Source organism: Callorhinchus milii, unplaced genomic scaffold (assembly GCF_018977255.1).
Source record: "Callorhinchus milii isolate IMCB2004 unplaced genomic scaffold, IMCB_Cmil_1.0 Scaffold1, whole genome shotgun sequence".
Classification (NCBI taxonomy): domain Eukaryota; kingdom Metazoa; phylum Chordata; class Chondrichthyes; order Chimaeriformes; family Callorhinchidae; genus Callorhinchus; species Callorhinchus milii.
Genome location: NW_024704742.1, coordinates 5,085,802 through 5,103,147, shown reverse-complemented (window position 1 = coordinate 5,103,147; position 17,346 = coordinate 5,085,802). Strand labels below are relative to the sequence as shown.

General features: G+C 44.0%; 1 protein-coding gene across 1 annotated transcript in view; it reads left to right on the top strand.

Annotated features, from left to right (window-relative positions):
* Nucleotides 1–17,346, top strand: part of LOC103182135 (SH2 domain-containing adapter protein B) — an 81,178-nt gene that overhangs the window by 42,035 nt on the left and 21,797 nt on the right. The window contains exons 3-4 of the mRNA XM_007899003.2: nt 997–1,203; nt 16,219–16,375. Of these exons, the coding sequence (XP_007897194.1) occupies nt 997–1,203; nt 16,219–16,375 (364 nt within the window). The remainder of the gene's footprint in view (nt 1–996; nt 1,204–16,218; nt 16,376–17,346) is intronic.

The window sequence follows — 17,346 nt, the reverse complement described above, 5'->3', positions numbered from 1 at the left end:
GCGCGACCTCCAATGGTGGCACTGAACCATAATTTTCATGGCCCTCTAGGTTAAGGGCACTCCCTCTCTTACACGTAAGACTACTGAATCAAACGGAGCAGATGGTTTGAATCCATCCCAGTCTTCATTATTCGATTGTAGTTGAGGAGCTACAATCAACTATCGTGTCTCTGGGCTAAGAAATGGAAATTGGCTGGAAATGTATGTGTGAACGTATATAATAATAATAATCCTTGCTTTTGATATAGGCACCTTATCACATCTTCGAGATGTCTCAAAGAGCTTCACAGAATATACCGTAAAGTGCATTGACTGTATAATTTGTGGGTGAAACATCAGAAGTGGACAGGTTTGAGCTTGTGTGGGATGCTCCTCACAGTCGGAATAGCTTGCCAACACTCAGTGCCTTGGCTCACACGTAAAGGATGATCATTTGGGTGATGTGTCACTGTATGACTCAACAACCGTAATGCAAATACGTACCTTAGGAAGAATCTCTGCCTTCAGTGGAGGAAGAGTGTAGAAGAGGCAAAATAGGCATAAAAGAAAAGCTACACAGACCAGGCCGACCCAAGGGTTTATTGCCATTTGTGCTGAGTTGGTCTCACTGTTCTAGGCGTGGAAAAACAAGCTAGTGATCATTATCATATTGGCTCTTGCTGGAAAAATGAACCCGTGGGTGGACATCAAGTGAAGACATGCTCGACAGTCATTTGTCGCCGGCTTAAATTGAACCCCATCGTCCAACTATGTCAGGAGTGGAGAAGCGAGGGGAGTAAAATACATTTGAGGGAGGACATTTTCTTTTTGTGCGAATGAGGTTTAATAACTTTTCTTTCTCCTTGTCCGTGTTTCTGTTATTGCTGTAGTTCCTGCCTGGTGAACTGGTCCACGTCTACTTCATCCCAAAACATGCTGGTCGCACAGATCTATCTTAAAATTTTGTCCGTCTGTCTCTTTTGCACGACGTTAACAAGTATGTTTCTCTTTTCACAGAGATACACAGGCAAGAGAGCCAGAAGAAAGGAATCCAACTGTATGACACACCTTATGAACCTGAAGTGAACGGTGTTGACTCTGACACAGAGAGCGTTACCAATCATCCGCTACGGGAAAGCAGGTTACCGCAAAACGACGACAGACCTGCGGAGGAATACGACCAACCATGGGAGTGGAATAAAGTTACAGTGCCCAACTTTGCAGGTAAATATTGCAGCTTGCTTTCCAGCTCAGCACTGGACTCGTGAATGCAATTTATCGAGCAGCTCAGTTGACTCCTCGCAGGACTGCAGAAAAGCAGTGACACCGAATGAACAGCTTGCTCTGAGAACCGGTGCAGACTTTATAATAATAACCCTTGCGTCGGCCCATTGCCGGGCCAAATGGTCTCCTTCTGAGCCATAAATTTCTGTGATTCTATGTCCGGAAATACAGAAGCCGGGGGACACAGACTCGAGCTCACAATAGGCAAGGTGAGCAGACAGTTCAGATTTCATTGCATTGCACAAGACAGTGGTGAATGTGTGGAATGGGGAGCCGATGGAGGCAGGTTGTGTTCGCAAATTCAAGAAGGAATTAGTCAACTCTTAAGGTAAAAAATTAATTGAGAAGTGTAGTGTTGGATTATTTGTTCTTTTTGGGGGGCAGTCCTGTCGTCGTCCATTGCGCGCGCGAGTGTGTGTGTGTGTGTGTGTGTGTGCCACACAAAAAAATCCCACGGACTTATACGGTTCAAAGTATGATAAAAAGGCAACAGTTATTCAGGTTACTGAGCAATCGTTTGCTGTTGCTTGTTTTCGTGGTAATTTTTTAAAACAGTCATTTAAAAAAAAAATCCCACTCGCAACACAGTACACAAAATCAAAGAGGAAAAAGGCAGTATTGCTGATACTGCAGGTGAACACTCCGTGAAATGTGTCGGGAGGAGAAAAGTCCGGCTTCAGATCTTTTTTATCTGCATCATCCTGCGACAAAAATCGCTGCTCTTGTGTATTTTAATTATTGGTGCCTGAGGAGAGAAAAGCAACTTCGCACTGAGGACAATAGGGTTTCTGCCGGGAGCTGATCTCTCAGTACACAACGGGAATCAGAATGTGAAATAGACTGACCCGGTCTTCTGGCATTTTACCTCCCGCATCAGGATCTTCGCTGTTCAGCTGTTTTAGCATCTGCTCTACAGCCGGCTTTCAACAACTACACTTAGGGTATTGTAGTAAACGTGTAAATCGGCATGGTTTGCTCTACCAGCCGAGAACCGAAGAGCCGCTCAAGCCACATTCTGTCGAGCCAGCTGGGAATTGGAATGAAGTTATTCAGTTGACACTACCAGCTGTGACTGAGATAGTAGGTACAACGCATTAGTTGGATTTCACCCTCGGAGAAACAAAAAAGCATTTTCTTTTCTGAGCGGTGGGGAGTGAGGGCGGTGGAGGGGGTTGGGAGGGGAAGGTAGGGGATAGTGAGAGAAAGAAAGCGTCTCTCCTTAGCTCTGCTCATTCACAAGCCATCCAATGCACAGTGTGCACGCAGATGTCTGGAATTACCGATATGAAAGGAAATGTACAGACGAGGACGCTGTGATTCTAGATGCCTGCGTTCATTGAAAAAGCATTGTTAGGCGTTGGAAGAGGCGCATTAGTAAATACTTCTGCAAAATGGAACAACTCAACAACCCTTGTGCAAAAAATCTGCTGTTTAGTGGTGCGTGAGAAGCTGGATGTCTGTCAGGCATGGACACAACCAGAGGAGACACTTCACATCAGCTTAAGCGATAATTTGCTCTTTGCTGTTAGCCTGTCACAGCTTTTAGCCATTCTGCCCCCCCCCCCCATTCTCTCGGAACACTTTCAAATATCCACTTGACGTGAAAGTGCTTTTTTTTTTGTAATTCTGAAGCTATTTTTCTGTAAGTTATTTGAAGAGCTTAAAGGAATTTCTTTCGGAAAGTTAAAAGTGGTTTGGGAGTGTTCCAATGAGCAGGAGCAGGTTGATGGAAGCTCTGGATTGCAGCTGTGATTAAACACGCAGAGATTGTACTGTTTGCAGTTTCCCATCTTCTTCAGATCTTCGCTGTGAGTACAGTTTCTGGTGGCCTGTCGTTGACTGTGTACCTGGGTCACAGTAAACAAGACCCAACTTGGTGCATTTCACACAGGCACCATTTAAACATGCCTTAGTCTATCCTGGAAACATACTTGAATCTCAGCCTCCTTCCTCCAATCCCTTGGCTAATTCTCTGGCTCCTCCAGTTCTGACTGCCACATCACCTTTCAGTGTGGCATATTAGGAACTCACGCATACTACTTGGAATATGGAGATGCAAACAGTGTAGTTGGCCCATGAATCTGAGTGTATCACGCTGATTGGGAATGGTATGTGTTCTGGAACATCATTCCAGAACTAGATTGCATTGGAGCCCTCATGGATCGGGGTGAGAAGAGACCCTTCCAGCTATTTGCAGCTCCTGTTGTATCACGTTTTAGATCCAACTGTGGGTTAGATTGTTTCTGTGTGTGAACTTGCACAGGGTCCCTTTTTGCTGATCTACATATAGTGCAAAAGTTTGGCTAGCTCCACTCAATCTACCCACAGGAATTAAAAATGCTGAGCCCAGATGGATCATGTATCACAATTTTGTTCAGTGTTAGGCGTAACCTTGCCGATGTGGGCCTTTAATGGCATTTCCCTTTACAGTCACGTCTCACTGCGTAGCGTGTAAGTAATTTATATGGTGCCGGTGTGGAGGGGGCTATATGTATGCAAGTTGTGACAGTGAATAGAATTTGTACGTACATATGAGAGTTGAAGCTTTGCACGTAAAGAGAAGGGTACGAAAATGGGGGAGAAACTCAGTCTGGGTCGAGATTTGCTCTATTGTTTCGATATTTCAGAGCATTCAAAATTTGGCAAATTCCGAAATACAGTCTGAGTACTGAAGCCGTTTTTCTGCAAGTCATTTCAAGAACTTAAAGGAATTCCTCCCGCAAAGCTAAAGTGGTTTGGGATTGAACCAATGAACAGGAGCAAGTTGATGGAAGCTCCAGATTGCCGCTGTGATTGAGCATGTAGTGGTGGTATTGTTTGTATTGTTTACTTTGAATCTTCACTGTGAGTATAGTTTATGACTGATGTCTCTAAATGCTACTTGAAAACCCAGTAATAATAGTACAGGAGATTAGGAAAGATTATAGAACAGTTTTAAAATCAAACACGTTGTCAACCTCCTCTCACTCCTTCAGATTGAGATATTACAAGAAAGAACTTGACTTTTCAAACACTGTTATTATATCAAAATGCTGAACAGTAATTACTGTCAGGTTTTTTGTAGGCAAAGACCAGCAGCTATTTTGGACTATCAAAGTCCCACATATAGCCATGCAGTGAATGATCAGTTTTTGTTGAAGATTGTTGGTGAAGAGACTGAGAAAATCTCCCTTCCCCTTTCAAATAGTGACATGGGATCTTTAACATCCACCTGAACAGGCAGACGGGAACTCGGGTTTAATGCCTCTTTCGACAGTGCAGGGTCCCCCCAGCACTGCACTGGAATGTCACTCTATACTGTGAGCTCAAGCCAGTTGTGGGGCCTGAACCCACAATCTTCTGACACAGAGCTTAAGAGAGACACAAACCAAGCAAAGCCGACACCTACAGTTATCGTGCAGAATTGGGCGATGGTGTCGCTTTTTGGAACGTCTCGGTGTTAGACTACAGGCGTTGTTGTTATACCATTACCAGGTTGGTCATCTTTCCTTCACCCCCTTGGTGTCCAATCCCCTACCCCAGCCCCCCTAACCCCGAATCCAACCCCCAGCTCAGGTGCAAACCCTGGGATGCTCTCTTGACGTGAAAGCCACTATATAAAAGCAATTTCTTGTCGGTGGTGGTTTCAGGCATCTCCTGAGCCTAAGTCATACAATAGCAATATTTAATAGGTTGCAGCTACCACCCACATAAGTTTTGTGGGATGTGTTGATACGGGAAGTGCTCAGTTTAAACGTGTCTGATGGTTGCAAACAGACTTTCCACACTTGGAACAATTCTTGGAGGTAGTTGATACTTACACCAGTTTTCACCAATTTAATCTTGTTCGTTATCGACTCATCTGGTTGTAGAATCAGTAAATAAGATCACTTGTGTTGCGGTAATTCAGATTGCTTATCGTGTTTCGCTCTTGACAGTGTAATGATTTGGAACAGAAAGCTGTGCCTATACTGCCTGAGAATCAAGACTGGGAAAAAATCTACTCCATTGTGCCATGTGGAGAATGGCCAGAACTGATTGAAATCATGGTCTTGCTCCCCCCTACTTCTCCGACCTCCTAACCCCATGGCAGCCCGTCCGCTCGCTCTGCTCGCCGGACACTGGCCCGCTTCAGCTCCCCCGCACTTCCCGCCCAACCATGCATTCAGCATCTCCGCTCCCACACTGAAACTCTATCCTGCAAACCCTCCGCCTCGTCTCCTCTCTTGCCTCCTTCAAGCCCCGTCTAAAGACCTTCCTCTTCGACCGTGCCTTTGGCCACCGTCCCACCCCCACCCTCCCTGCCCTCCACCCCTCCTGACCCCAACTCCCAGCTCGGGTCCAAAAAAAACCCTGACTGTCCAGCGCCCTGGGACGTGTTTCCGACGTGAAGAGGGCTATACAAGCGCAATTTGATGTTGGTGTTGATGACACTTGGTGCAGTTCACACCGGCTGAATTTAACGGTGTCACGAGCATCTTTTGCTCTGTTTGATCCTCTCTCTTTCAAGATGAACTTACAAACCTGCATTTTCGACACAGAGCGGTGAGATTTATATTGTTCTCCCGTGTGCTTTACCGCATTGTGTGACAGACAGACACGCTCAGATTTTAATCACCACTCGCATGTACAGGTGACTTTATCAAACTTGATATTTGTTTATTCCTGAACAAGAACATCCAGCTGAGAATACATGGCACCAGTGAAACTGGCAGAAGCCTTCAGTAAATATTAATAATATTTTTTATACCATACATTTTACAATAATACTACACCACTTGGTATGTTGCCTTTCACGGCAGGAGGACGTCTTGAAACGTTTCACAGGATGTACTGTGAAGCGTAGTGACTGTGTATTTTGTGGGCAAGTGCGGCAGCCAGTTTGCACTTACATAGTTAGCACTTTCCAGTTCCAGTTCCAGCCACACATCATCAAAGTCTCTAAATTTAGCAGTAGGAGAAATTTCTCCCCGGGGATGTTTTGCCTTCAAGTGACTTTCAAGGCATTTTTAGCATATCAAGCTGCAGCTGGTTGCTTGGCTGGTAGAGTTTGCCTAAAGATAATGGATTATTAATGTTGGTGAGAAGTGGGCATTGCCGTTTTGGTCATTCAGTATCGGTGTGATACGGTGCTCACACAGTGCAGTTCATTCACAACGAGGACTTTTTTTTAGACTAAAATAAAATTGCCCGGCTCGTTCTTTGGCCTGGAATCAGCTTGTATTTTTTTTCAGTAGCGCAAGTTGCACGTAATTAAAAAAAAAACTTTGAACAAGACCCGGCTTGTGTTTCTCTGAACGCTGGTGAGTTTCTTTTGCGGTGCTCGTTTGAGTATTTTAGCAGCTGACTTCAGCTTGAGGTGAAAGCTTTGAGCGGTGAAGCAGCTCACAGCTGCATCCAGTTAATTATAGCCTGTATTGCTTTATAAACTCGGTAGCCTTCATTCATTTTATGGAGAAGTAAACTCCTTCGCTCTACAGGAATGACAGTATCGCCACTCCTGTCAGTGTTGTTGTTGACGTTGTAATCCACCTGGGAACGCCAGTGGCCTTGTACTACTCTTCGGCTTTCAGGAAACTATGGGTATTTGTGGATTCATGGACTAACATCCTGTATTGCTAAACTACTTCTTATTGTTTCCTAATGTATAGTCTGTTGTCATATGCAAAAGAACACCCTTTATTGTTTGCTGGTAACTTGTACTTCCAGTCACACAGACACTGACGCCCCCCCAGGCCTAATTTGGCAATGTTAGTAATATCTCAAGTGGAGAGACAACAACGAGATTTGATTGATGATGATGTGCAATCCTCTCCTCATTAATAAAAAAAAATGGGCCCATCAATGGTTGTGCTTCACTTGGCCTCAACGCCCCAGAGCCTGGGAGAGCAAAATCATTCCAGGGTTAGCTTTGCTGATCAATCTCCTGGTTAAAAGTGTGGATGTGTGTGTGTGTGTGTATGTGTGCACCATGCACAAACTCCGCCGGCCGCATACTCACCCGTACTAAACTCCTTACCCCCGTCACACCAGTCCTTGCCAGGCTCCACTGGCTCGCTATTGCCGAACGGATCGATTTCGAGACCCTCTCACTCGTTTTCAAATCCCTTGGTGCCCTGGCACCTCTCCGGCTTGCTTACCCCCCCAACCCACTACCCTATGCCTCCTCTTGACTGGTTCCAGCCTCCTGCTTGTCCCTTGTGCTGTCCATTCCACCATCGGTGGCTCCGCTTTCAGCCGCTATGCCCCGAAACTCTGGAATACTCTTCCTCCGTCCCTCGCCTTGCCCCTTCCTGCCCCATCGTCAGGTCGCACCTACCCCTCCTCCCAGCTCGGCATCGTGCTCCGCCACTGTCAAGCGCTCTGGGACGCTACCCTGTGTGAGGGGCGCTATATAAATAAAACTTGTTGTTGTTGATTAGGATTAAGGTTAAGTGTTAATTAAATTGGTGATAATTAATTAACCAATGTTGTGTGCGAGGCGGAGGGATTATTATTATGTATCATCATGTAACAGTGATTAAATATTGCAAATCTAATGTTCTGCATGAACTCACTGTTGTTTTCTGCACCTTTGCAAAAACCTCGTCACAAATTTAGAAGCAATGCTTTTAACCGGAGTGTAACACTTAAGAAGCTCGCCCGAAGGTGCGTCTCGTCGACATGATAAAAGCCGCTGTATAAAATGCGAGGCTTATTATTATTATTGGAAGCATCTTTCGCGTAGAAGAATGCCTCAAAGCAATTTACAAAGATGCAGTAGGAGCCCAAGCCGGGGGGGAAATGGGGAGCAGTAACATCTGGTAGAGATGCACCTGTGTATCCTCAGTGAAGACAGGATCAGGCCTGGCTGGAACAACCCTGTGGTCAAACAGCCGACAGGCATGAGAAAATAAGAAATGCTAGAGGAAAAAAAAGACCAAGGTCCATCTAGTTCGCCTTCCACCTTCCCGGCAGTCGCACGGGCACACGTCCCGAACTACCTACGTACCATATCCCATCATGTTATTTCCTAAAAGCGATCGGTTTTGCACGTAAATGGCTGACATTTTGGGGGGAAGGTTCTGGAGGCAAACATCCCCTTTTAGAAAGAAAGAAAAATGCTTCCAGCAGAGGAGGAGAAGCAATTACCTGGGAAATAAAATGAAAACTATTTGACAGCTGACACTGTTCTCATTAAATCCACATCACAGCACAAAATCACTCTCGTGAAGTGCCGTGCAAGTAAATCTGAGTAAATCTCATGAAGCATGTTGAGACGTCCTGATGTGAAAAGCACGAGAACAAATCCAGGGGGTTATTGTTATTATTATGATGATGATTATTACTATTATTATTTATCACTCATTAATCAAAACTTACTGAATGATTTTCTTACGGCTGGTGGGATATTATTGAAAAATACATGTACTCGGGGATAGTCCAGAGGAGATTTTCTGCAGCTTTCATGTTTTTCTCAAGTTGCTAAGTGCCTCGTCATTGATGGTTTGTGCTGATAAGGCAGGAATGTTAGGCTTTGGTGCTTGTGATCAGTTCCGTCAGTCGCACCCAGTGAGCTGAGGTATTTTGAAGTTTAGACATGGAGTTGCTCCTGATCTTGTCATTTCAGGCAGAGGTTAAAGCCGTGTCTTAACCTTTTCCAGAGATAAGATAAGATAGCCCTGGGGCAACAGGCTCCAGCTGTTTAAGGTCACCACCTTCTTCGGTGAAGTAAAATCGGCCCTAAAAATAGGTTGAAGCTTCAACGGACCCCCTCCTAAGGTCCTGCTGTTACAACACTTGAGGTGGCGTCTTTCCTGTACAACCTGAAAATGGGCTTGTTCAGAAAAGAAAAAAGGGGCTTCTCGACTTCAATCAGCCCAGGTAATTGCAACCAGGCTGCCAAATGTGCGGTCAATTTTATTTTTAAATTCATTTCACCTTTGATGGAAATTCAGAAATCTGCAACAATTATGCTTGTTTCGCAAAATTGGAACCATAGAAATTTACAAGCACAGGAGAAGGTCATTCAGCCCATCGTACCTTTGCTGGTTCTCTGAAAGAACCTTCCCTACAGTTTCATATTTAAATGTTTCTGCCTGCTCGGCTTGTGTGTGTTGATTCACCATACAGCGCTGTGGGACTAATACACACCGGAGGACATTCGAAAAGAGAATGATCAGAATCCCTTATTCTCGGAGGAAATAGTTACATTAAAACGCAAAGGTTTAACAGGGATTTGTAACCTATCTTAAGCAATACCGTGTCATTCATGTGATTGTAGCAGTCTGGTATCTGGGCCCAATCTGCACAGGTGATGCACTCCTGGAATCTTGCTCAGTTGAACTACGTTGCACAATGAGGAGCAACAACAAAGCAACAAATTATGTGTGTATTGCGCCGTTCAGGTCGGGAGGACGTCCAGAGGCGCTGGGCAGTCTGAGATTTGGACCCGAGCAGGGGGTTGCGATCAGGAGGGTGTGGAGGGAGGGAGAGTAGAGGTAGGAGGGTGGCCGAAGGCGTGGTCGAATGGGGGCCTTGATACGTGCTTTGAAGGAGGCAAGGGAGGGAAGGGAGCAAGGCGAAGGGTGACTGGGATGGAGTTCCAAAGGGTGGGGGGCAGAGAGTCTGAAGGCCCAACTGCCGATGGTGGGGCAGGCCGGAGCTTGCTGAGCCAAGGGAGCAAACAGGTTGATATGGCATTAGAAGCTCACAGAGGTAGGAAGGAGCAAGACCGTGGAGGGCTTTGAAGGTGAGGACCAGGATTTTGAACTGTATCCTCTGTGGGATGGGGAGTCAGTGGAGCCTGGTCAGTCCATGTTGAAACTTCAATAATTAAAATAGTGCTGGAGAAGAATGGAGATTGTTCCGCCAGTTTTGTTTTCCTTTAATTGATTTTTTTTCTCTGCTTTTCCAAAGGAATTTCACTCTTTTTTTCCCCCTTCTGATTGAGTATAATACCTTAAATCAACCTCTGGTATTTTGCCCAAGTGGCTTTTATTAATTTACGAGTCTTGATAATGTTGACAATTTACTCAACCACAGATCTGACCTCAGTAGGTGAAAAAATGGTGGAGACAATCATCAGGAAGAATATGGAAGGTTTCTTGGGTGGAAATAATCTAATAAATGACAGCTAACATGGGTTTAGCAGAGGCAGATCTTGTCAGACAACCTCATAAGGGTTCTTTGAGGAGGTGACAGCCTAAATTGTCTATGGAAAGCTAAATGATGTAGTACATCTAGACTTCCAAAAGGGGTTTGACAAAGTACCACATGAAAGACCTCTCGACAAACTGTTGTCTTTGTGTATTAAGGGTACGACGTGGACATGGATTCAAAATTGCCTGAAGGGAAGGGAGCAGAGGCTCATTGTTAGGGAGGGAGGTCAAAACGGAGAGATGTATTAAGCAACGTGCCTCAGGGGTCATTACTGGGACCCCTCCTGTTCCTCATATATATTAATGACCTGGATTCACAGACCCAATGTAAGATAGTTAAATTTTTGCCCATCAGGTTGGAGGAACTGTGGAATTGGAGGAGGCAGAAAAGGTCCTACAAAGAGAGCTGAATAGGGTGTGGACATCAGCCAATAACTGGAAAATTAAGTTCAATACAGATAAATGCATGACATTTGTTAGGTCAGGGTATTAAGTGATATGTGGCAAGGGCGTGTAATTGGAGTTGCTTTCTGGATTGAGGTTTTCTTTGGTCCAGGAAAAATCCATTCAGAGCAAATAGATGAGTTTTTTTTATATTTAGCTGCAATTCCAGGGCATTCTTTACATTCTTGCAATAAACAGGGAGATTGCTGGAGACTACTGATGGATAACCTGAGAAGTAGGGAGTGAAGTTACATAAGTCATTGAAAGTGGCATCGCAAATGGCAAAGACTTTAAAGAAAGCTAATAGCAAGCTGGGTTTTATACACAAGGGCATAAAATGCAAAAGAAAACCATTACAACAACAACAAGAATAACAAAATTATATTTGTATAGTGCCTTTCATGTCGGGAGGATGTCCCAAGGCGCTGGACAGACAAGAGTTTTGGATCCTGCTAAGTTAATGCTAAGTTTGTACAAATCATTGGTTAGACCTCAGCTGGAGTACTATCCAGTTTTGGGCACCTCACTTCGGGAAAGATGCTAACACTTTAGAGATGGGGTGCACAGAAGATTTCCGAACAAGATTCCAGGGATGAAGGGGATGACGTTAGGAGGAGAGATTGGAGAAGCTGGATCAGTTTTCAATGGAGCAGAGAAGGTCGAGTGGGACCTGATAGAGCTATCAAAATTATGAGGGGATTTTGATAGGGTAAATGGGGAGACGTTATTTTCATTGACTAGAGGACATAGTTATAAGATTTCCACAAGAACATCGAAAGGAGATATTAGGAGGATTCGTTTTCATCCAGAGAGTAGTTGGGATGTTGAGGTGTTGGAGGCAGTGTCCATTGTAGCTTTGAAGAGGGAAGTGGGCAGGCATGTAAAAGAGAGGGGCTTGAATGGGTTCGGGGATAAGGTGGGGCTATGGGATTGAATTGATCTCCTTGTTTTATGAGCCACCGGAGACTTGATGGGCCAAATGGCCTCCTTCTGCACTGTTGGTTTCTATGTTTCCATGTTTCTAAGCCCATTGAAATGAAAAGAGATTTAATCTTTAGAACGTCACAACAAATATTTTACCTCTCTCAATTAGCAATTCTCATTTAAAATACGTGACAGGTTTACGGTGCACACCCGAGGCATAGCACATAGCCTCTGTAAACGCTGAGCCGAACAAGCTTTAAAATTACACCTGACACGATTGCACAATTACAGCGTGACAGCCTTAGGCTGATCGCATAGATTCCCCATGTGAGGAGTACTCAATCCCAGCCATTTTGTGTGGAGGAATTGGCAGGACCACAGTTTACACTCAGACCTTGAGGTGACGTGGGATTTGACTGTCTTGTAATCAAAATAAGAATAGAGTAACAGGGCTCGAAGCGGCTAGCTCCTGTCTATCAGACAGCCACTCAAAACATAGGAAATCAGGAACTAGGAGGAGACTTAGTCAGTCCATTGAACCTGTTCCACCGGTTTATTAAATCTTGGCAGATCTTTTAATTGTAAGAGTCCACCCTTTCGCCATACCAGTTAATACCTCAGCTACCCAAGTATCTTACGTATTGTGGAGTCCTATAGCACAGAGCACTTGCCTTGCAAGCGAAAGGACCTGGGTTCGATTCCCGGGCAGGGGGCGAAACCTTATAGGCAAGTTTCCTTACTCCACGCGCCTCTGTCTACCTAGCGGTAAGTAGGAACCCGGTTGTCAGTGATTAGCAGATTGCTTTTCCGAGATAATAACCCCTTCAAAAAAAAATTTTTTGATTAGGAAATAATAATTTGGTCACTCAATGCACGACTGTTTGTGGGACAATTCACTTTACGGTATATTCTGTGAAGCGCTTTGAAATATCTAGAAGATGTGATAAGACACTATATCAAATCAAGGATTATTATTATTATCTGTTTGTATCTCTTTTACATATCCCCATTGATTTCACCTCTGTTTCTGAGGCGGAGCAAACCATATCTTCACAACTCTTTTGGGGGGAAGAAATGTGTACTGACTTCAGTTTTAACTATCTTAGTTCACATTTTAAGGCTCTGCTCCAATTGCAATAGAACCCTCCACTAAGCAGAAAAGTCTTTTTTTGTGGCCGAAAAGCAAGTTTTAGCCAAAAACCACCTAAAAATGTGGTCACTCAATCCACGACTGCGTGCAATTGGCTGCCGTGTTTCACCCACAAAATACACAGTCAACTCACTTTACAGCATATTCTGTGAAGCACTTTGAGACGTCTCAACGCGCGATAAGGCGCTATATCAAATGCAAGGATTAACATTTGGGTTCTATTAGGATATGTCCACCTTGAGGAGGACAACAGACATGGTGGGAGAGAACAATAGTATAAAGAGTGACCTCAGCTCAGCAGAATATTGTTCTTTTCAAAATTGGTGCAATATGTTCAGTTTTATTCGAGACATGTAATTAGTCCAAAGTTCACAAACACTGATTTAATATTGCTTGCAGCAATTTTTGAATAAGAAATCTGGATTGAAGTGTGGATTTAGTTTGGTGAATGAAAGCTGGACAAAATCCTAGCTGTATACTTTTGATTTATCTCTGCAATACTGTACAGAGGATCTTATCTTGCTTGCCCCATGGAGTCTGGATATTGTTTCCAGACATTGTAGAAACAGGTATCTGGTGCTATATAGTCATAGTTGTCTTATTCAAGCTTTGCTGATCAGCTAAATGGTTTCCTTGTGTAGTAAGTGACATGTGGATCTGTAATAATTTAGTGTTGTAGTAAATCTAATAGGCAGGTTTTTTNCTGTTCTCCAACTATACCTAACGCTGTTGATCCATGGCTTTGTCTCAACTTCTCCAATGCCCTCCTCACCAGTCTCCCCAGTTCCAGCATTCACGAAGTCCGACTGATGTAAAATTCTGCCTCCCACGTCCTCACCCATCACCAAACTCTGCACCTCATAACCCTAGTCCTGGCCAGTATCCACTGGCTCTCTATCGCTGAATGATTTGATATCTGAACCCTCACAATCACCACTTCATGCTCTACGACCTCCCTGCCTCTCTAACCCGCTCATACCCCACTCCTCTACCCTCCCCCTTCGCTCCGCTAGCTCTGACCTTCTGCGTGTTTTCCGATCTGTCCTCTCCACCATCAGTGGCCGTGCCTTCAGCCAGTATGCCCGAAACTCTGAAATTCCCTGCTGCAATCCCTCCACTTTACTTTCTTTTTTGACTGACTTCAAATCGCACCCGAAGACCTTCCTCTTCGATGTGCCGACAGTCAGTAGATTAAGCAGCAATCCACTCTCTTCAGAAGGCGATTTAGAATGGATAGGCTGAATTTGGTTTTCTTATGCAAATCTCACCACTGCTGAAAATGTTGACAAATTATTTCGTAGTTTAAAAAAAGTTACTGTACATTTGCCAAAACATGAAAAATGACAACTCATTTTAACTTACACTTCGACTTAACTGCGAGCTTGCTTGGACATTTGGAGAAGGTCAAGGGAGGAACACAGAACCTTTGGAAATGTACCTCAACACAAGTCAGTGTTTTCAGGCGAGGAGAAAGGGAGAAACAGTCTGTTCAATAGACCACTCTGGTATCTCATCATTTACAATCCTAGCTGTTTGCTGAACGTTTTGCTTCTAAATAACTGTAAAAATCCTGGCATTTAATATCAGTGCCTCTTAACATCAAGACATTTGACAGCACTCCAGGGTATTTGATAATAAGTGCATAATAATAAGTGCACTGATTAATAAGTGTAGTGACGGCATATTTCTTCACAGGCGAGGATTTGATGGAGCGAGTCATTTGATTTCATCCTTGCAGAATTATCCCCCTTATCACATCAAGCCGGTTCTTAAATAAGTCCTCAAATGTCAGGATTGACATCTAGGAATGGTGAGGATGGGGAACAGCTGGTGGAGAAAGGAGCCACTGGATATGTCACCGAGTCAGCATATACCAATATGGCATGTCTCCTCAGGCTACTTTTGGCAACGCACCAATTGAAGCAGGCCCCCTGGACTTGTAAAACAATGTATTCACATCAAAATCCTCTCCCCTCTGCCCGGCTTAACTGACCCCTTCATAGAATATTTTAAATAATCCTTTTCCAAATCTCATTTTGAAATCCACGTATTTTTCATTCAGCCGACGTCCGAACTCTCCGCGTCCTCCCATTATTCCGTCTTAATTAGCTGCCACTTCCAATTAGTGATATCAGGAACAGATCTAAGTGTGGCAGATGTGCTAATGCATTTACAAACGACATTGCCGACAACCTGCAAATTTGTTTCTAAGTAGGTTACACGTGGTCACATAACCTCTCGTCAGTGATGGCTAATAAATGTGGGTTTTTTTGTACGAAAGGGAAAATAATTAATGGATAAGTCATTAGAACGGGAAATAAAAAGAAAATTGGGGAACCCACGAAGTCTGAAATAAACCCTCCAAAAATCAGAACCTAATGAAGATTCACACCCAAAACATTAACCTTTTTTTAGTGTCTTTCAGATGTTGATAGAACTGCTGTCAATTTCCAGTGTTTAGTTTTTTTTAATTGAAATGATGAGTTGTATTATAATAATGGTGCTTTTCTCGTTGCATTTCAAAGCACTTTGCGCTTTGCAGTACTTTGCAGTGACTTATTATGTAGGCTAATGGGCCAGTTGGCTCTACTATAACTAATATGTATCAGCAACGTCCCACAAACAACAGTAAGATCAATTACAGAATGTTATGCTTTTGGTTAATCTCAGTGAGGGAAGGATATTTTACGAGGAGATTAGACGATTTCTCCACCCTTCAAAATAGGGCAATGAAATATTTAACTTCATCTGTGTCACTAGACACGACATTGATTGAATGTTTTATCCAAGGGTTGGCACCTCTGATATTTCAGGACTTCTCACCCCCGCCCAACCCTCCCCAAAATACTGCCAAAAATTCAATGTGCGTGGCTCCGACCTGCAGGCTTTGATCAATTTGGCTCATTTTGAGATACAGCTTCCTTGATCATTGGACAGCTTTGAGCTGACAGTCTGGGCTACTGCTCCAATGCAGTGCTGGGCGAGCACGGCTTGTCAGAGATACCGTCCTTCCAACCAACCCATCGAACCGAGGTCTATCGGTCAGGCAACGTTTCGAAACGAGAAAGGGATTTTCTCCCCGTGTCCCAGCAAACAATCAAAAAATCCAAAGGTTATTCACTTCGTGACTGTTTGCGGCACGTTGCCTTGTGCAAATTAGCTGCCACATTCACGTCACAAATACAGTCACTACACTTTACAGAAAACTCTATGAAGCGCTTTAAGCCATTGAAACGTGACGAGGTGCTATTCCAAATGCAACGAATATTATTATCTTGTTTTTAAGTCTGCTCTTTCTGTCTTGTTTTCTCCATATAGCTCAGTTCAACGGTATTGAGAAGAAGCAGTCGTCTTCTCCCTTGTGTGACAGACGAAGACACCTACGACCTCCGGCTCTAATCAAACACGGAAGCCCGGAATTCTGTGGGATTTTAGGAGAGAGAGTAGACCCCACTGCACCACTGGAAAAACAAGTGTAAGTCCAACCTTCCGCACTGACTAATGCAGTGAGGTCAGGTACTGTCTGTTTCCTGTTTGAATAGCAAATGATCCCAGCATTTAGCAATAAATACAAATATAATTTACGTTCACGTCAGGATAACATCTCAAAAGGGTTTGACAACCCTTTGAGATGGGAGGGACACATGAAGCATGCTGGTGTTCATCAAACAAAGGGAGTGACCTTGACAGTGTTCCCAGAAATATGCATCACATCGTATCCACATCATCTGCATTTTTGTCACAACCCTCTGCCTATACTCACCACCTCACAAAAGAGGCTGGGAATAATTGAGGGGATTATAGGGAATTTGCTGATGGTCCTCAAATGAAAGAAGGTAAGATCATAGGAGATGGGCCGATCTTCTGACGTGAATTGTAAGTAGGCACAGTCCAATTGTAATCAAATTGTATCATCTCGTCCTAATGCAATCCAACTCTCCATTTGGGGAAATTTACAGCAGAATAGAATGGAATTTTTTAAAAAAATTACTTGTTTAAAGTGTGGTGTTCCCCTCGGTGAGGCGATTTCAAAACTATACTGTGTTACTGAACGGTATTAACGGCGTTCGTGTCTTGAAGCTCCATATACAATTACCCATTGCGTGTTATGATTCAGCCACTTCAGAAGCTTTACTATACTCACTGCCCCCCCCCCACCACCCACCCCCAACACACACACTCACACGCACAAACCAAATCTGTGCCTTCTAACTTTGCGAACTAGCCTCTCATGAGGGAGTGTACACATGTCGTACTCGCTTGTCTGTAGTTTCCACATCATCTTTTTGCCCCTTTTTTGCAGATTAATAATAATCTCAATAATCCTTACTCTTGGTATTTCCGGCCAAGAGAATGTCCCAAAGTGCTTCGCGGGATAAACTGTAAAGTGCAGTGATTGTGTGTTACATGGGGGGAACAGGGTAGACACTTTGCGCACAGCAATGT